This window comes from Dermacentor variabilis, chromosome 6 (genome assembly GCF_050947875.1).
Source record: "Dermacentor variabilis isolate Ectoservices chromosome 6, ASM5094787v1, whole genome shotgun sequence".
Classification (NCBI taxonomy): domain Eukaryota; kingdom Metazoa; phylum Arthropoda; class Arachnida; order Ixodida; family Ixodidae; genus Dermacentor; species Dermacentor variabilis.
The window spans coordinates 135,423,263-135,442,093 of NC_134573.1; the positions used below are offsets into that span (position 1 = coordinate 135,423,263).

An 18,831-nucleotide genomic window follows, 5' to 3' on the forward strand; every position below is an offset into this window, starting at 1 on the left:
ACTGAATAGCAGCTGCATTGACAAGTTCTCCACATATAGTTTCGCCCTGCCCAAATAATGCCGTATCAGCTGTACACGATACTGTTTACTAATGTCCGGCTGATAATATCGTTAATTTCAAGCAAGCTTAAAAAATTGTCGTCGTCTTATCACACACTGACATCTTTTAAACACTTATATGTCATTTGGCATATCTTCTACTAAACCTCATTAGTTAATTCTAGTAATCAAAATCTTATCGAAGGCAAGTCACAGAACTCATTCTAAAGCTTAGCAGCGCATGAGATACAGCTGTCGCCGCTAAATGTACTTTGATGCATCTGTAAAGAAAGGGAGAAAGCACTGGTTAGTAGGTTAGTTCCACGCATCCATGTACCGCTAACGAAACTCAAAAATCTTGTATTTTGCTGCCCCTTGTTAGCATTTACGTAAAGTTAATTCAATGCCTCAACCGTTCCTTCAGACTTTCATGTTCCCTTGAGAATATCTGCTCGCTTGAACCGCTAGGACTTTCGCACATAACCCAAGAACGAATGCAAGATTCCAATTTAAGCTCTCCTCGTCTCGATATCCAACCGCGATGCCTCCCTGAGGCCTAAAGCGCTAAACGAAACAACTTAAAGCATTTGGCCACAGCTACGGACTTTCCCGGTCATCACCTCTTCAACTGTTACGCTTGCCGCAATCACGTTACGTCGAGTTACAGGACCCCCGCGTCACTACACAACATACATCAAGCTACCAAAAACGACACACATTTCTTGATTAATTGGCATACGTGGTCAAAAAACCAGCTCCTCCTCGATGCGCGAGGTATGTGTGAAAGGACCAGCGGTTTAAGTTGCAACTTTATCAAAGTTTAAAATAACCACCCCGAGGCTGTTATCGGTCAAGAATTTCTGCAATCTGTAGCAATAGCGGCATCATTTCCATCTAAATAGGCGGAATCGCCCCTGCATTCCAGCCCGCATCCGTGTTAGCCATGCGCTCAGCTCCAGGACATGTCATGAGACCAGAAAGCCACGAGGGAAAAAGAAAGGCGTATCGCCTGTGGGGTGTGCTGGCGTTTTACCACCTCTTACCCTGAATTTGTGGCAGACTCGTAGGGGCGCCGTCGCCTGAAAATACGCACAAAAAAAAATTTCTGCTCGACCTGCTGAACAAGCCAATTGCACGGCGTGATGCAGCACAGCCGTGATGTCACTTATGCAACTCTAATATAACAGGTCATGTCAAAGAGCTGAATTTCGCTTGTACGAAACATTCAGAAACCGCTACAGCTTTGGCCACTGCCATTCATTTTTTATTTTGCCTTAACTTCTCGCAATGTCCATTTACCTTTTTGTACAGAGGCTAAAACTTTAACAAAACAATTTAAGTTCTTTTGTTTTACATACCACATACACGAATTGATAATAGGCGCGCCATTGTGAGGGACTCTGGCCGCATTTCGCCCCCATCGAAATGCGGCCGCCGCGGCCTGTATCGAACCCGTGATCTCGAAGTCTGCAGTGCAACGCCATCGCCACTAAACTACCACGATATGTCGTTAAATGTTTACATTTTGTCATTTTTTTCGTGAAAGTAACACTATAATTGGAGGGACGTCAGACCTTTGAAAGATCGAAGGCTAAAACTAGGCATTTGAACTGCTCTCCCATGGCTACGTTTACGTTTACCATCACGTGTGGCTCGTGCTGCTTTCACAGTAAATTGGCTGCAAAGACCGGCAGAGTGGGTTTTCCTTATCACTGCACAACATGGATTTATGAGTTTCTTCATCAGTTTTCCAGTCGAAACCGTGTTAGGTGCCTTAGCGATTTTTTTTAGGTGATGTTCAGAAAAAGCGCTGCATGCCATCACCTTCATCATCAGCCCATTTATGTACGCTGTAGAATCGAGGTCCCTCAAGCGGTCTCCTGTCACCCTTTCCACGCGTCAGCCGACTCCGTTCTATAGAGCTTCAATGTTCCTAGTTACCCCGTATCCTCCGCCGTTCTCGATTGCAGTGGGTGGTTTTGTGATTATCCTTGTTTGGTGACACTCTGGAAGGCTAGGCAGGCCTGTAATCATTAGGCGCTTATCAAGGTTTACTTTCACATGGACTCAGCCTGACAAACATACCGTTACAGCTTCTTCCTTGAGCGGCATATCTTTGTTTTTTTCATTCCGCTTCCTAGCCGCCCTTTCATTTCCCGCTACACCGCTTTCTTAGATGAACAATCCTAAAGTGCTGACACATTCCGCAATGTCAACGATTTACTTTTGCAACCACAAAACAATCAGCTTTCACTTTCTAGCTCTTGTTGTACACCACCTCCTAATGCTGATTTCTTGCTTGCACGAAGAACACTTCTGCGGAGCTGGAGCACAGACGAGGAAAAAAAGATAGGTCATCGTATCTGGGAATAAAATGCGTCTACTAAAGACTTAAACAGTCTTTTCTAATATAAGCCTTCCCTAAACTATAGGTAGAATCCAAGTCTTTAGCTTGGTTCACAAATAAGGTGCGCGCTCTCACACATGAGCTTTATATGTACTATCAGGATAAATGTTCAAACGCGAACAATTCCGAAAGTAAACCTATGCGTTGTTCCGTTTCAAGGCTCACATGCATTTATAACAGTGGCTTACCTTAGAACCCGAATCGTACGCGCTTGGGACTACTCCATGCTTAGAAACTGGCTACGCAGCTGTTACGCGTCGCGGTTGCACGTAATTACGCGTCACAGACATTCTGACCGGTTATGCTCGCGTTTGAATTTAGGTTGAACACTTGCCGACCAAACCGCTCCTCTCCTCGCTCGCCCCCAGCCCCTTCTTCCACGTCCCTGACTTCTCCTTGATAACATTTTCGCTTCCACGTAACTGCAAGCTTGATTTGTGCAAGCTTGATGATGCTCGTTTGATAATTCGTCGCCACCTACTCAAGCAACATCCAGATCAGCGTCGCAAATGGAACTTTCCAGCCCCGTGTTCGCGGTCGAGGCTTGCCTCGTCGTGCTAGAGCACAACTGCTCAAGCTGAGGGTTGGTTGCGTGAACGTGCACGAACGTTTATACAGACAAGGGCGTGTGGCAAGTCCATTGTGTACGTCTTGTGGCTGCTGCGAGACACTTCAGCACCTTATATTTGAGTGTCCCGCTTTCAGCGCGCAGCGCATGTCGCTAGTGAGAAACTATCATCTCCTTGGCCTGCGGTGTGCGACACTCGAGGAATGTTTATACCCCAGTGGTTGTGCATCTAAACGGGATCAGGCCCATCACGCCCTACTAAACTTTCTAAACTTAACTAACTTAAGTTCACGTTTATAGCGTGAACATTCAACATTCTGTAGTAGCGTGACCTTCAGTGACCGGTCGTACTGTGTGTGATCTGTACTGTGTTCTAACGCTTCTTCCTTCAAAGATGGGAGGTGGCGGGTTCAAACACCTTGTAGTGTATATTGTGAACCGACTACCGGTGAAACCGTGATTGCGTGCAGCTGTACCTGGCGTCTCATCGTGGAGCGCACAATTAGCCGCATAGGGAACTAGCCATGGATGTGATAGATAATTGTGGAGGCTGTTCGACGCGGCGTCACTTTAATTCCGGCTGCAGAGTCGAAACTCGGCAGAAAAACGTGCGTAATGTACTGGGCTCTACGTTAGTCTTTAAATTTGTCCTGTTGCTCTTCCTTTCCTCTCTCCTCCCCTCCTTCCTATCTTCCATTTCTGTGTTGCTGTCACCTCCCTTCAGAAGAGTAGGCAGGCGTTGTGCCCCTTCCGGTGGCAGTTGCCAGACTGCTACTCGCTTTCCCTTTCCTGTTAACTGTGTATATGTGTACATGTGTTCAAAACAAATAATAATAACAACAAGAATAATCCCTGTGCCATCGATGAAAAACGAAGTACTCTAGTGGGCGTGTGTATACTCACTGTTCGCTCCGACTCCTCTCGCGCCATTCTCAACGTGGCGGTTGTCGAAGTCGACAAAGTAACCCGGCTGCTGTGCCTTCTTGGCGTCACGTCGGCGGTAGAAGAACACCCCCACACCGACGAGCACGATGAGAAACACCGCGACGACGACACCCGCGATGACTCCCGAGTTGACGCCGGACTGTTCTGACACCAGCTTGACGGCGCCCACCGGATAGCTCCGACCCGCGTACACGACCTGTCCACGGGGAATAAATCCCGACGCTTCAACTTCTTGTGTGCCCCCCAGGCACTCAATTACTTACATTAAAATAAACACGTACTGGCGGAAGAATCACGCAGCGTAAACACCAAGTTCAATACATTTTTGGTCTTTTCGTTCGAAAATCACCGAAAGAACATTTGCTGACTGAAAATTAGGTAAATGAGGTGAAAACCAAGATCGATACTTGGGAGAGTTTCCGCGTATTCGTGGTAAAGAGTATATCACGAAAATACAAGGACGGCCGAAGACCGGACACCACAAGCATTGACTCACAACTGAAGCTTACTGTGCCTATTCTCAATAAATATCCCAACGCTATTTGTCGAAATAAAAAAAGAAAGAAAAGAAAATGAAGAGCAGCCACACACGTGAACACTGAAATATACGACATGCAGGCCGCTTTCGGCCTCATGTATTTTATCCTAATGAATTTTGCTGCAGAAAAACAATCAATGTTATCCTTCGTCTTCCAGGACGGCATAGCAATTCGACTAAACTGGAGGGGGGAGGAGAAGTAACTTCTCTGTTTATTCAATCGAAAATCTTTGTCTTGTAGTCGTCCTGTTGGCTTCGTTTTGCTTATTTGTGTCATGCTGTGCTACTTAAGCGTACAATAAATATCCGTCTGTAACAAACCGGTGAGTTCCGTGCGATCAGGTTAAGGGGTCCTGAAAGCCACCTTTTACAGCTTAAGTTTTTCAACAATCGACATTTGTTTTTAAGGAGCAGCTCTTAAGCGCCCGTTCCTGCGTTGGCGCCGGCGTAACCGAGTGAACGAGCACAGCGAAGGTTGAAGGAGCGAACGCGGAGCGCAGTGGGGGATGGAAGACACGAGGAGGAAAGCGGTGGAGGAGGGTATGGCGAAAGTGTGAGGAGAAAAGCGTAGTGTGGCGGCGGTGGCTACGAGATAGCGCCAGAGTAGTGCGCGTCGTCTGGGAGGTCTGGCGGTGGCTGCTATGAATCGCGCCCAGGCGTCACCCACGCGCTGCCTCTCGCGATCTCCAGATTGGCGAGGCAGTCGTGCGACACTTCGCTCCGTTTGCAACGTGCCGCGCGAGACAGATTGTCCGCGCCAGCCAATATATCGCGAAATTAAACCACGTATAGAACTGCAATCTAATTTCGCATTGGAGAGTATGGTAATCGTCGGTGAATTTTCTTGGCTTCCACTACCTTGCTTTCATTTTTAGCTTTCACTATTTCCACTATTTTAGCTTTCGACTTCTTAAGCTCATAACAATTTCAATACAACTTGTTATGAACATAAGAAAACTCAGCAGATTTTTGCTGAATGTAAGAGCTACAAAAACAGAAACCTCGTTATGCTCGCTTGTGGACAAGATGGCACTCAGATCGCACCAAGGTGAAGTATATGACTTCTTTTTTCGTTACTGTGAAACACAAAAAAAGTAAATCTGCAGCCATGGGAACAGAAGCCCTGTTAACATGTACAATTCATATACTAGCGGATTACTACTCTACACAAGGAATAAAGGGGAGTGCTTCATGAGTGTGTCATCATTTAAGTTAAGATATATACTAATAATACTGTTTGGTTGCTTAAACAAGCAACTACGTCACCTTCGTATTAAAATTTTGCAAATTATAAGCAGCCACGAGTTTCTTTAGGAAATGCGCGAATAAGTGAACTAACCTCTTTCATAATCAGCATGGCTTCAATCTATCCCAATGTCATCATCATTGGCAGCACCTGTCCATTTATCTTCGTTGCAGGACGCAGGCCTCCCACAGTGACCTCCAGTTACCTGGACTGCCTCGCTTTAGCAGTTACAATCAGCGACCTCACTTACCACTCGAAACTCTTGCTTTTTGTTAGCAACATAATGCAAAACGCGTCATCGACTTTTTGGCGTAAAAACATTATCTATCTACAGACACGCGCTATTTTCAAGCTTAATCAAGCATGCTTGCGTACTTACATCGAGGGAGTGAGGCATGTTCTCGTCGAGTGTATCAGGCCTTAGTATGCACACAATGACACCGGAGCTGACAGTCGTGACATTACACGCATTGTCGACGCCGTCGACTCGGACGGACACCTGATCGTTATCCATAAGAACTTCGAAGTGGTTTCCCTGAAAGGAATCAAGACAGTGTCAGACACAGATGCTGATTTAGTTAACAGAGCAAGAAAAGACGGCAAGGCAGTTCCTAACTTCGTTTCGAGCTCTCCAACGTGAAGAAGTGTTTACACCAAGGAACTTCTTCGGCATATTCTACTCCATCTGTAGTCTTACATGTTTAGGATCAATGAATTCTAACCACATTAAGGAAAGATGTCCAAACGTTGTTAATGCAAATAGGTACATACTGTTTTTTATATAGAAGAGACAAATTGCAACATCGCCAATGTATGCTAGTTGCGTTTTATAGGTAAACAGCTGAAACACGTTGTTCGTAACAAAAGCTGTTACGAAGAACAGAGATGGTAAAAAATCAATTAGATACGCCTACAACTCGCAACGCCGCATAACTAGAATGACACGGGAAATAAAGCGGTATGAATAAGCACTACCTACGCACGTGAGGGCGGGCACCGCAACTATATAACTGATCCCTAAGACACGTGTGCTCTGAAAGAAATGGTGCCATGAAGCAACGGAATGCCACCGTGCTTCCATTTCCGTCATCTCTTTGTGTGTGTAGGTGCACTTGTGTCTCAACGGTTTTTTAGCATCTGGTGTACGTAAGTACTTTATTAGTAGCCGATCTTCCCTCCGCTACAATCTCTTCAAAAAAGAAAAAGAAAAAAAAACTCCGTTGCGGTGAACGGAGACCTATAGCTGGCATACTCACTGTGATCTGGACAGTGGGCTTGTCCGGGTTGATGCCGAATCCTTCTTCGGGAAAGCGGTCGAAACGTGGCGACGGCCTGTAGACGAAGTTGAAGTGCCCTTCCGAGGCGTCTGTTCGATTCGGCAGGTGCAGACCGTCCATCTCGAATTTCACCTGCACCAGAATTGGAAGCAGGTGCGCCTCCAGCTGCCTGGCGCTGATCACGGCGGACTCCTTGAGCGACGCCACGGGACAGAACATCCTCGTGCCGCTGGTATCTGCACGACAGACCTGTGCGAAACGATTGATTCAATTCAATTCAATTCAATTTATTTCCAGAATTACAAGTGTTCTGGTGGATACCAAAGGCTAAAAGCTGTTGGAAAACAGCTTGACTAGGCCGATAAGAATACTCATATGATACTCATGATATATAAGAATACTCATGATACTCATAATACTCATGATACTCATAAGAACTCGCTTGTGATTTCTGTAATACCTGAAATATTTCATATCATAAAAAGTAAACAAACACTGACGCAAAGGATAACATAGGGGAAATTACTTGTGCTTAATAAATGAAATAAAGGAACGATTTCAGAAAGATTTCAGAAAGGAGCACGTCATCTTTCGGGCCTTAGTGGTTCACTGTCAAGGACTGACTCCTATTGCGCGAAGCGGGAAAGAAACGACACAAAGAAAGGGAACGTGAAGAAAGCTCGCACTCAGGCTTTCTTCCGGTTCTTTCTCGACGTGTTATCTGTCACCCGTCTCGAGCAATAAGTATGTCAGTCCTTAATTATAAAAGAAGCTTAAAGCAGCTTAAAGAGCGCGATCACAGTACCACGACGCGAGGCTTTGAGCTGGTGTTGTAAGCTGTAGGGCAAATAATCGCGTTCAGTGACATTTATTCTTTATTTTCCTTTCACTTTCCTTCCTTTTATACTGCAAATTAAGACACTTTTTTATTTCAATTAGAATCGATCTTTGCCTCGTTTCAGGCACATTACGGCGGGCGGACGGGTTCCTGTCTCGCCTCGATTCAGAACTCTTTAATAAAAAAAAAGAAAAGAATGAAATACACTTGTCCAATTGCGGGTTCGACCCTCAGACTCCCAGCACAGAAATAGCAACTACATTTTTTTGTGATGGCTTGGCACGTGAGTCATGCTGCATTGCACCCGTGAAACCACGCACGCGCGCCTTAGTTTTCGTTAACTTAACGACGAACCAATGAAACTCGCGAATTATTCATTCAACTTTACCATTTTCTTTCATTTGAGCCACATTGCATAGCAACAAGTTACTCATCAAAGCGAGAGCGGGTCAGTTTCTCCTATTCTTTGTCCAGCTTCGTCCAACACCATCGGCAATGGCATGAAGACAGAAGTGTGTGTGCGTGTGTGCGTGTGTGCGTGTGTGCCTGTGTGCGTGTGTGCCTGTGTGCCTGTGTGCCTGTGTGCCGTGTGTGTGTGTGTGCGTGTGTGTGTGTGTGTGTGTGTGTGTGTGTGTGTGTGTGTGTGTGTGTGTGTGTGTGTGTGTGTGTGTGTGTGTGTGTGTGTGTGTGTGTGTGTGTGTGTGTGTGTGTGTGCGTGCGTGCGTGCGTGCGTGCGTGCGTGCGTGCGTGCGTGCGTGCGTGCGTGCGTGCGTGCGTGCGTGCGTGCGTGTGTTGGCGCCAGTTTATACGTCGTTCACTTTTTTGGTTGAACATAAATTTCTCTCAGCTTTCCTTTTGTTCTGGTTTTTTCTCGTCGTTGCTTTTACTTTCACAGAAAGCATTTATTCTTAATTACATTTTGAGGACAAACGGTACTGAAGTATCCAAGACAAGCTCCCCACAAGTGTGCTGGCCTCCGGGACAGTCTTAAATATTTACGATTTCAAAATCTGAATCGCATCTCAATCTGTACAAACTTTCAATCGCATCAATAAACGGAAACTGAAACTAAAAGTGCTTGCCTCGTGTTCAACCGTATTCCCAAGACTGCGTGTACCTCTTTCTATCTGCTCTCTATCCCATAATGCGTTCTCACTATGACCTGGCGCACATAAAGTGAACTTACTCAATCTGACGAGAATGCTTACAAATGAAGTTAAACATAGGACAAATCGTTACTCCTACGTAAAGGAGCTACAAGCGATCCTTCTTTTTTGCATTGCTTAGGACGTCCGTTTGGTAGAACGTACATCTCACCTTTCTTATGTACTCCTGATTCTTGTGGTCGAGAGAAGTCACCCGCGTCACCATCGTGGGCACGGCGACACTATCCAGGTGAGCACCCCTCACCACAACAGTAGAATTCCCACTGCAAATATCACACCACGCATCATTCGTCTATGCGTATTCACATAATATCTGCAATATCTTCAAAAAATGACGACAAACGCGTTCTTTCTTTTTTCAACTCTGCGTAAAGGCAGGCGAAATGCACACACAAGACAGCAGTGACCGCGCACAGATTTCGCTGTACTCACTTGAACGTGGCCGTCTTGGGCGAGATGTCATTGATCTCGGGATCTGGCCTGTAGGTGAACACCGAACTGAGGTTGTCCGCCGGAACGAAGGGAACTTCGACTTCGTCGATGGCCAGAGTGACTTGCATATCTTTGTGCACACTTTCCGGAGACACAGCGCTCGTGGTGCATTGCAGCAGCGTTCTTTCGATCCTGCGTCGAAACAACGGCAAATTTGTGTAGGGCATGCCGGCAAGCTCGTGCTCTGTTTCCCAACACCAGTGCTGCACTGGAGCGCAAGCTACAGCTGGAGCGATTGATGTTTTGGGAGGCGAAATCAGTACATTTATATATGGCGTCGCCGGCTCCTCCGCAAACGATAAATTGCCGGATGACCAAAGAATGATAACCGTGCCGTGAAATGGAAAAAAAAAAGCGTTCCGGCAGTAAGCACATTCCGTATAAACAATCAATATTTTCTGCACTTTCTGCAACTAAGCGCAAGTCATACAGTCAGCCACGTCAATCAAGCAATACAAGGCGTCGAATCGGACGATCACGCGCGACCATGCGAATGCATGCGTCTCGGCGCTGCGCGTCCTTCCGGCGTCATGGCACCGTATTTTCCTCCGTCTCGAGAGCAACCTTTAGCGCCGGAATAAGCCCGGTAGCTCGCACTGTCTACGATATTTTAGGACAGAAGATCCATTCGTGAGAGGTATGAGTAAGGGGTTAAGGGCGTTCGAATAGCGAAGTCTTCAAACCGAATCGAATACGAATATTCGAGAAAAATGACTTTCGAACAGCCATTCAAATATTGACTATTTTCTCGTTTCTAAACAAAGTGAAATATAAAGTGTGCGTGGTGTCGATTTGGAACAAAAGAACAAAAAGAAAGAGAAAGCTTATTTACGTCATTTCAAACATGTATTGTCATTAACAACTTGACGCCAGTTCAACTGAGAAGCTTACAAACGAGAAACAACTGATTTCAGTTGTCCCTTGTGCCATGACAATACTAGCGGTGAAACACGGTATACGGCACGTCTAATGCTGTGTTCGTTGAAGGAGATAAGTGTGATACTATAGCGCCGAACAATGTTTTAGATTGATCCACACATGGTGAGACTGACCAGGTAACAATGTGATTTGGCTAAATCGAGAAAACGAATTCGTAGGCTGCCAAAGCGAGGGATTCACAGACTCGCTTTCGCTAAAGTTATCAACAACGTTCAAGCAAGCAGTGTCGCTGGAGCCAATTGTTTTGATCGCCCCCTTCTCGAAACGTCGGCTACCCCTGTCGAAAGGTTTGACTTCATTGACACTGTTTCTTTGATCACTCTTCCAAGCCTCCATCTTGATGTTTCTGTCACGTCTCGATCAGTTTTACGGAGCAGGACTTATCTTTCCCGTACGTTCGCTCGGAAAGCAGTGCTTCTGCACAAGCTGCGCTAGTTTCCTGCAGCAGAATAGTTGGAAGCCGATTGGCGGCGGTCATAATCACTCAAGACTCCAATAAGTGTGATTCCATGTATTCCAACAGAAAAGAATAATATTCGACAATTTCAAACAGTGATATCTCCAATCGAATACTAATCAAACAGCAAGGAGTACCCAATTTGTATTCAAATTTTCAAATATTCTTGCAGTTTTTTTTTTTTCAAAGGCAAATGAGAAGTCTATTTAGGGAAGAGGTAACAATTGTTCTGAGTGCATTAAAGACTTGTTTCCACTCCACGAACGACTCCAGCAAGCGCACTTAATTCTCCCCTCCCCTCCACCGCTGTTTTAACTGGCAATAAGTGAACTTTAGGAATTTATCACCTCTAAACCACTGCGTGTATTATTGTTTTTTTCTTTTTGTCGGCAGTCGTGGTGGTTGGCGCTAAGCAAATGCACTCAAGATGTCGGTTAAGTTTTCAATAAAGCAAATCATGGTATGCTTATTTCCCCCACTAGCAGCATTTGTCAGCACTGCTACAAGCACACGATGAGGCAAAACCTATATTCGGGTGCTTCCAAATTTAATAAGCACGACAAGCATCTAGCTTGTTGTTCGGTGGCGTACTCACAGTACACTCGAACAAAAAGAACACAGCTGAAAGCTTTGCAGTCTAATTATCGCATAAGCTCAGAAAGCCTAACCCAGGCCGCCGTGCGCATAGGAAGTTTCACAGAGATTGTTTTGTCTTCTGAATCATTCACTTTTTTTTTTCTGTATGCAAAATGCACCACTAAGCTGCAAGAGTTCCGCTAGCACAATCACGTAGGTTAGCATTACTCAATCAACTAGCTAGCTTCTAATCCCTACCTGTTTATCCTGCACGGGTTCTCGCCAATCATCACGGACTGCTGCGATCCGATGTTGAGGTTGGCTCCGTACACGGTGATGTTGGTTCCTCCGGCAAATGGCCCATAAGTTGGTAGCAAGCCTGTGAACGTTGCCACCTGGAAAGAGAAGGATAACTTAGCGCTGTGACAGCAGCTGCCACTGCAACTTAGTGGCTACGGAGTCTCGCTACCGAGCTCAAGGTCGCCGGTTCGATACCTGTCGCGGTGGCCGCATTTCCACGGGGTCGAAGTGCAAAAACGGTCGTGCGCTTAGATTTAGGTACACGTTAAAAAAAAACCACGTTGTCAAACTTAACGAAGAATCCCTCCACTACCACTGCGTGCCTCACAACCAGACCGTCGTTCGGGCATGTAAAACCCGAAAATTTAATTACCTATGACAGTTCCTGTTCCTAGGTTTACGTACCACGTGACGCCTGCGGTTAAAAGGAGTGCTAGCCAAGCGGGCTCTAGCACTCCTAAGGCTAGATCGCGCACGCATACACGAATACCCCAGAAATTGGATGGGAGGCTAGCCGCCGCCGGCGTAGCTCAATTGGCAATAAAGAAAAAAAGCCGGCGTAGCTCAATTGGTAGAGCATCGCACGCGCGTAACGCAGAGCATGTGGGTTCGAATCCCACCGGCAGCGAATTGTCCTTCTTATTTCTACATTTCAATTAAGACGCCACGGCTCATTTCCTCTGTACTTTCCACGGCTTCATTTCCTATTGGCTTTATATGGTTGGGACTAAAAAAAGAATCGAGTCTTCATAGTTTCCCCTTCCTCTGTTTCAATAACGAACCCAAAAATACAAGCAGTGTCTCATTTATTCTTGGGTGTGCCCAGCCCACTTCTGTTCCCGAAACTGGTGTAACCATTCTTTCTTTTAAATCATTTTGTGTATAAATGTACTTCGGCTAAACAGAACTAGCCTTCAAGTATTCATAGCTTCACTCTACATCCAAGCCACTCCAATATCTAGCCAAGTATCACTGCAACAGTAACAGGAGCATGTAGGAGTGCCTAACGTTCACATGTCGAGTGTGCCGGGTGATATGATTGCGCGTGATATTCATTACAGAACTCTGCAACGTTTGTTAACTCTTCTTATCTGTTAAAATGATTTGTTTGCTTGTTTGTTCGCCGGTGTTTTTTCCGTGCTGTTGCAAAGGTCCCTGTATATATGCCGAGCATCATAAAGAATAAGCCTTTTACTAATGGGTATAACTGTGAAAGCAGACGTTCTCAAGCTACAAATAGTAATAATAATAAAAAGAGGAAGTGTACGTTTTATAGCGAGTCACCTGGCATTTTTTTCGCAAAAGTATGCAACTCACCTCATATTCGAAGCCGTTATCAATCGTGCGCTGGTCCTGGACGTCGTAGTTCTTCATGTCACTCCAATGAGTGTCATTTACGGATATCATAATATCCACTTTGGAGCCATACTGACCTGGTGGAGTTTTGCACTGCACACTGCAAAAGTTAGGCAGGTGAATCGGTTAGCATGCAACGTTGATTTTGCAAGTGGAAATTTACACTTCTCGCGTTGAAATCCGAGTTCATAGGATATGATTATTGAGGACAGTGAGTTAAATCAACTATGATGTACACAGCTTATTATCGCGGGAATGCTTAAAGGTATCCGCCCAATAAAGAGGGATTAGATTATGTAAACCAAATAAATTGTATAGAGAGAGAGAGCTTTAGCGAATTTCTTTTTTGCGAGTTTCGATTAGAATACAGAGGCGCTGGTGGCTTCACCTTTAGGCGCATGCTTTAATCAGAGAAAACGCAGCAATTCGCGTCCCAGCTATTATTGCATTGACCAACCATACTTTACTTCCCTGCTGGTGTAAAACCTCGGCAACGACACAAAATAACACGCTACTTTTTTTTCAATTTCCTGCCACTAGAACAACTATATAACCCAAAAATGCTTCTAACGCGTTGTGGTGCACAAAGCGCCACAAACTGTCGCTACCGGCGTCGTTGCTTCCATCCCCGTCTCCAGTAACCCGACGTTCCGTGGAAAGTAATAGGTATAGTTTCAGCTTCTCTGTATACGTGTTACCGCTTATGGAATACGCGCCTTCGGCGCTCTTTGGTCATCCCTGGCCCATGCGCCAATAAAACACATATATCAACATCTATACAGGCCGGATTACCGGTGCCGCACACCACAACAGCAATGCCGGTAGTGAGATATTCTGACGCTTTGTCCAATCACAATGCATCAGAAATGTTTCTTTTTTGTTACGCGGGCGTTCTCGTCGATAAGAAAAAGGACCCGTTGTTGCGTACTCCAGGGTAGCGTACCGTACTGCTGCCGAGATGTAGCGGCGCCTGCCTATCGAAGCTCGACCGACATTACTTATTGGGTAGCGTGGCGTTGTCGGCGGGCTGCAGGCATCCGGTAGATCATGGCGACCAAGCAGGGGCGAGACGATTTGCTAGTACGAAACTTGCACTGTTTATTCAAAGGTAGTTGAAAGAAAATAAGAAAAGCATGAAGTATGAAGTCTCAAGTATGAAGTCTGAAGTCTCTCAAAGTACACTTCGGAGCCCCTTAAATAGGCTCTCTGCAAGTTGTGGGCGGGATCTTGCTTCCGTCGAATGACACGTGACAGGCACGGAGAGAGGGCCCCCGTGGGCTCCGGCTCAGGGGAGGCGACGGGGATGAGGTCAGCACGCGCGATGCCACGATCATGAGAGGCGACGGGGATGACGTCGCTCGTGGGCTTCGGCTCAGGGGGTAGGGTGAATGACCTCTCGCCACGTGGTGTCAGACGCCAACCCTAACACTGTGTTCACGATTACGCCACTGCCGCTTCTTTACACCAGCAGATAGGTATAATAACAATAACTGTAATAATAGCTGAGTCCTCTGTGGTTAAGCTTTGCGCCACGAGATGACGCCACCAACGCGGCCGCTCGACTAGAACGGTTTAAGTCGTCTGTAAACGTGTCAGCGTTTCCGGAATACCGGGTTACCGGAGCATTAGTAGCGGCATATTGAGATGCGGAGTTTAACAAGAGAGCACGTAAACACAGCGTAAAGAGGGGGGGGGGGGGGCGTTGGTAGTGACATAATTGTTAACGTGCAGTCCTTCGGTGATTTTGATTTATACGAGAACACTCCCACGACATCAAAATTTTTCAGAAGCATTGTAGTCGGAACAACAATGTCGAAAAAAGATAAAAACGTACACACGGAAGAAGACCACATGATGACGGTGGAACTACCAGGCTATGTGTGTGTGTGTGTGTGTGTGTGTGTGTGTGTGTGTGTGTGTGTGTGTGTGTGTGTGTGTGTGTTTGTGTGTGTGTGTGTGTGTGTGTGTGTGTGTGTGTGTGTGTGTGTGTGTGTGTGTGTTTGTGTGTGTGTGTGTGTGTGTGTGTGATTTCGAGAATCAACGTTAAGTTAGTTCCAGCCTCGTCCCACCCCCTTCTTTCTTCGCACCTTCAGGCACATTAGTTGGACATAGGGTCACATGGTGTCGCTACCAGGGTTATTACTGCGGTCCACGACTCCGGTAACCATAAATAGTAAGGAGGTTACGGAGTAGCTCGCACTCCCTATTCTCTAGTGCGGTTCTGCTTCGAGAAATGTGCCGTTGCACTCGCTCCTAGACAGTTAATTGAAGTGCAGCCATCAAGCAAGTATACTTACAGCGTGAAATTCCAGTGGACAAGGTCGCACGCGTGGTTGCCCACGGTGATCTCGATGCTGCTCGAAGGCTTGTACTGGGGGTCACCGAAGTTGTCGCCCTGGAACGTGAGCAGGGTGCCGCCTGTCGTGGGACCCTTGGTTGGAGAGACCTGCAACCAATGCCGCAGGTGCTATTACAGCTGCGTCGGTATTTTCTTCAGCATATTTTTTTTTGTTCAGTGCAACTGCCCAGCATTCGGCAGCGAACTTCTAAACAGATTAAATGTTTCACTTCACTTATCTGTATCCTTCATTCATTTGACAGTTTAACGTTGTGTAGAAGCCATCTACTCGCTGTGCTTGTTGCAAACATTTCCCATTCATAATAAATCAATCGATCGTATGAAGTTATTTCTGTGGTTTTCTTTTTCTTTTTTGGCTTACTATTCATCGGTATGAAATTTTGGTGAGCAAGCAAAAGGTCGCTACTACGCTAGGGGCCTGGTCACAGTTACTAGCATATATGATGCCTTCCGCTGGAATATTTTGCCACTGTGAATTGTGATAACAGTGCTACCTCCAGACTTGATTGAAAATAGCCAGTCAAGTTCGTCTGGAATGTTGCCATTATTTAAGGTAAGGAGCTCGATCAGGATACCTATAAGATGTGAAAATGTACATCCTTAATAAATATACGTACCTTAAATATATGCATAGTTTGTTGGCTTCAAATCATTGTGAATTTCGAACTCTCGGCTGCACTTCCTGCGCACTATATATATATATATATATATATATATATATATATATATATATATATATATATATATATATATATATATATATATATATATATGAGAGAAGAAAGGGGGTTCTCATTCATTACATAACGAGGGTCTCGAATCCGGCAACATTGATGCCTTCAGGTAGCATATGTGGGTTTATTGACCAGCTGCCTTCACCCAAAAAAGATCACGTTTTCGTGACGCCTGCGGTACAAAGGACGTCCCACATCCGCCGCCAAGGTCTGTGAGTGGTGGCGCTGGCTAACACTCCCAGGGTTCTACTAGGACACATAAATGCCCAAGAAAGTGAATGGGAAAACAGCGCCGCGGTAGCTCAATTGGTAGAGCATCGCACGCGAAATGCGAAGGTTGTGGGTTCGGTTCCCACCTGCGGCAAGTTGTTTTTTCATCCAGTTTAATTTCCATTAATTTATCGTTTCTTTGTTTCGTTTGTCATGCACAAGTAATTTCCCCTATGTTCTCCTTGGTGTCAGTGTTTGTTGGCTTCTTACGATATATATATATATATATATATATATATATATATATATATATATATATATATATATATATATATATATATATATATATATATATATATATATATGTGTGTGTGTGTGTGTGTGTGTGTGCGCGCGCGCGCGCGACGAAAGGTAACCGAAGGGCCCGATTTTTATTAACCATATCATAAGAACCCAACAAATAGACACCAAGGCCCATCATAGGGGGAAATCACTTGTACTTGCTCAATGAGTTAAAGAAATGCTAACTTAATGGAAGAGCAAGTGGATGAAGAAACAACTGGCCGCAGGTGGGATACGAACCAAAGTCTTCGCATTACGCATGCTACGCTCTTACCAAATGAGCTACCGCGGCGCCGTTTCCCCGTCCACTTCTGGGGTATTTATGTTTTACTACTAGAACTAACCCTGGGAGTGACAACCAGCGCCACCATTCACAAACCTTGGCGGCGGATGTGGAACATCCTTTCTGCCGCAGGCGTCACGAGTACGTGATCTATTTGGGGGACCACAACTGGTCAATAAACCCACACGCGCTATCTGAAGGCATCAATGTGGCCACATTCGGGACCCTCGTGCATGAACAAAGGTGCGTGATATATATACATGTAAGAGTGAGAACGCATAAAGCAACACATATGTCTAAACTTCCGGCACGTTCACGGTGAACACGCACTGGATTTGCTACACGAAAACTATTAGCGATGTTAGCTACATAAAAGCTATCCTTCAGCCACCGCGGTAGATTATATGCTACTGGTGTCGCGCTGCGAAGCGCGAGGTCGAGGGTACGATACCGGGCGGCGACTGTGGCCGCGCACCGACGGGAGCGGTATGCCAAAAAAAAAAAAAAACGCTTTCGTCTTCCGTGTTTTCGGTCCAAGTTCAGGAACTCCATCTGGTCGATATATACCCTCGTCCAACACACGGCGTCTCTCATATAGCACACTGCGCAGCTTCGGTCACGTTAAACCCTACAGTTCAAATTTAATTTCCATTCAACTGACCACAACGTGCGCGCCGACTTAAACTACGCGTGTCTGGCTCGTTCTCGCGCAGGCGTATCTAACATCATCATCATCAGCCTGGTTACGCCCCCTGCAGGGCAAAGGACTCTCCCATACTTCTCCAACTACCCCGGTCATGTACTAATCGTGGCCATGTTGTCCCTGCAAACTTCTTAATGTCATACGCCCACCTAACCTTCTGCCGCCCCCTGCTACGCTTCCCTTCCCTTGGAATCCAGTCCGTAACCCTTAATGACCATCGGTTATCTTCTCTCCTCATTACATGTCCTGCCCAGGCCCATTTCCTTTTCTTGATTTCAACTAGGATGTCATTAACCCGCGTTTGTTCCCTCACCCAATCTGCTCTTTTCTTATCCCTTAATGTTACACCCATCATTCTTCTTTCCATAGCCCGTTGCGTCGTCCTCAATTTAAGCAGAACCCTTTTCGTAAGCCTGGTCAACGCAAACTAGTAAAAAGCAAGATGAGAAAGAAAGAAAGAAAGAAAGAAAGAAAGAAAGAAAGAAAGAAAGAAAGAAATAGAAGCAATGATCCCTATACTAAAGTGAAAACCGAATAATGGCAAAAGTTAAACGATCAGTCGACCAGCCCTATAGTATGCAGCTCGTTAGTGCTATCAGTCCCGTGACGACGGTGTCACGCAGCCACCTAAACTTTCTTTTTTTAACACTGGCGACTGCTGACGCGGAACTGTGCAGCGCGGACAGGCCCGGAAGCGGGGATCATGGCGACGCTTCCTTGCCGCGATGCGTCCCTCGTTATTATTTTTCTTCAGGAACGGCGGCGTTTCGTGCCTACAGACCGCATCATTGCCCGCGCACGACTGTACGTCATAACAAGACGCGAAAAAAAAAAAGAAGAAGCGTGCGTTGCTCGGCGGCGGTACAACAACCACCTTCTCACGGACACGTTCTATCTCTCTTTTTTTGTATCTTTTTTTTTCTTGCGCGGATATCCGCTGTATTCACGCTCGTCATCACGATCAACTGCGTACTTGACGTGACACGAGAATACGAAAACTCGTCGACACAGAAAGCTTCCCTAAGCAACAAAACTCGCGAAACATGTGTGTGTGTG

General features: G+C 45.8%; 1 protein-coding gene across 4 annotated transcripts in view; it reads right to left on the reverse strand.

The window, feature by feature from the left end:
- The window catches only part of LOC142585268 (hepatocyte growth factor receptor-like), a 67,431-nt gene that overhangs the window by 7,428 nt on the left and 41,172 nt on the right, over positions 1-18,831 (reverse strand). For 2 of the 4 annotated variants that reach the window (XM_075695890.1, XM_075695889.1), the window contains exons 6-14: positions 15,442-15,590; positions 13,106-13,244; positions 11,747-11,883; positions 9,457-9,648; positions 9,176-9,287; positions 7,000-7,269; positions 6,123-6,278; positions 3,918-4,155; positions 1,083-1,118 (exon numbers count right to left, since the gene is read on the reverse strand). In XM_075695890.1, the coding sequence (XP_075552005.1) occupies positions 1,083-1,118; positions 3,918-4,155; positions 6,123-6,278; positions 7,000-7,269; positions 9,176-9,287; positions 9,457-9,648; positions 11,747-11,883; positions 13,106-13,244; positions 15,442-15,590 (1,429 nt within the window). The remainder of the gene's footprint in view (positions 1-1,082; positions 1,119-3,917; positions 4,156-6,122; positions 6,279-6,999; positions 7,270-9,175; positions 9,288-9,456; positions 9,649-11,746; positions 11,884-13,105; positions 13,245-15,441; positions 15,591-18,831) is intronic. The other 2 variants (XM_075695892.1, XM_075695891.1) reach the window with 1 other exon arrangement.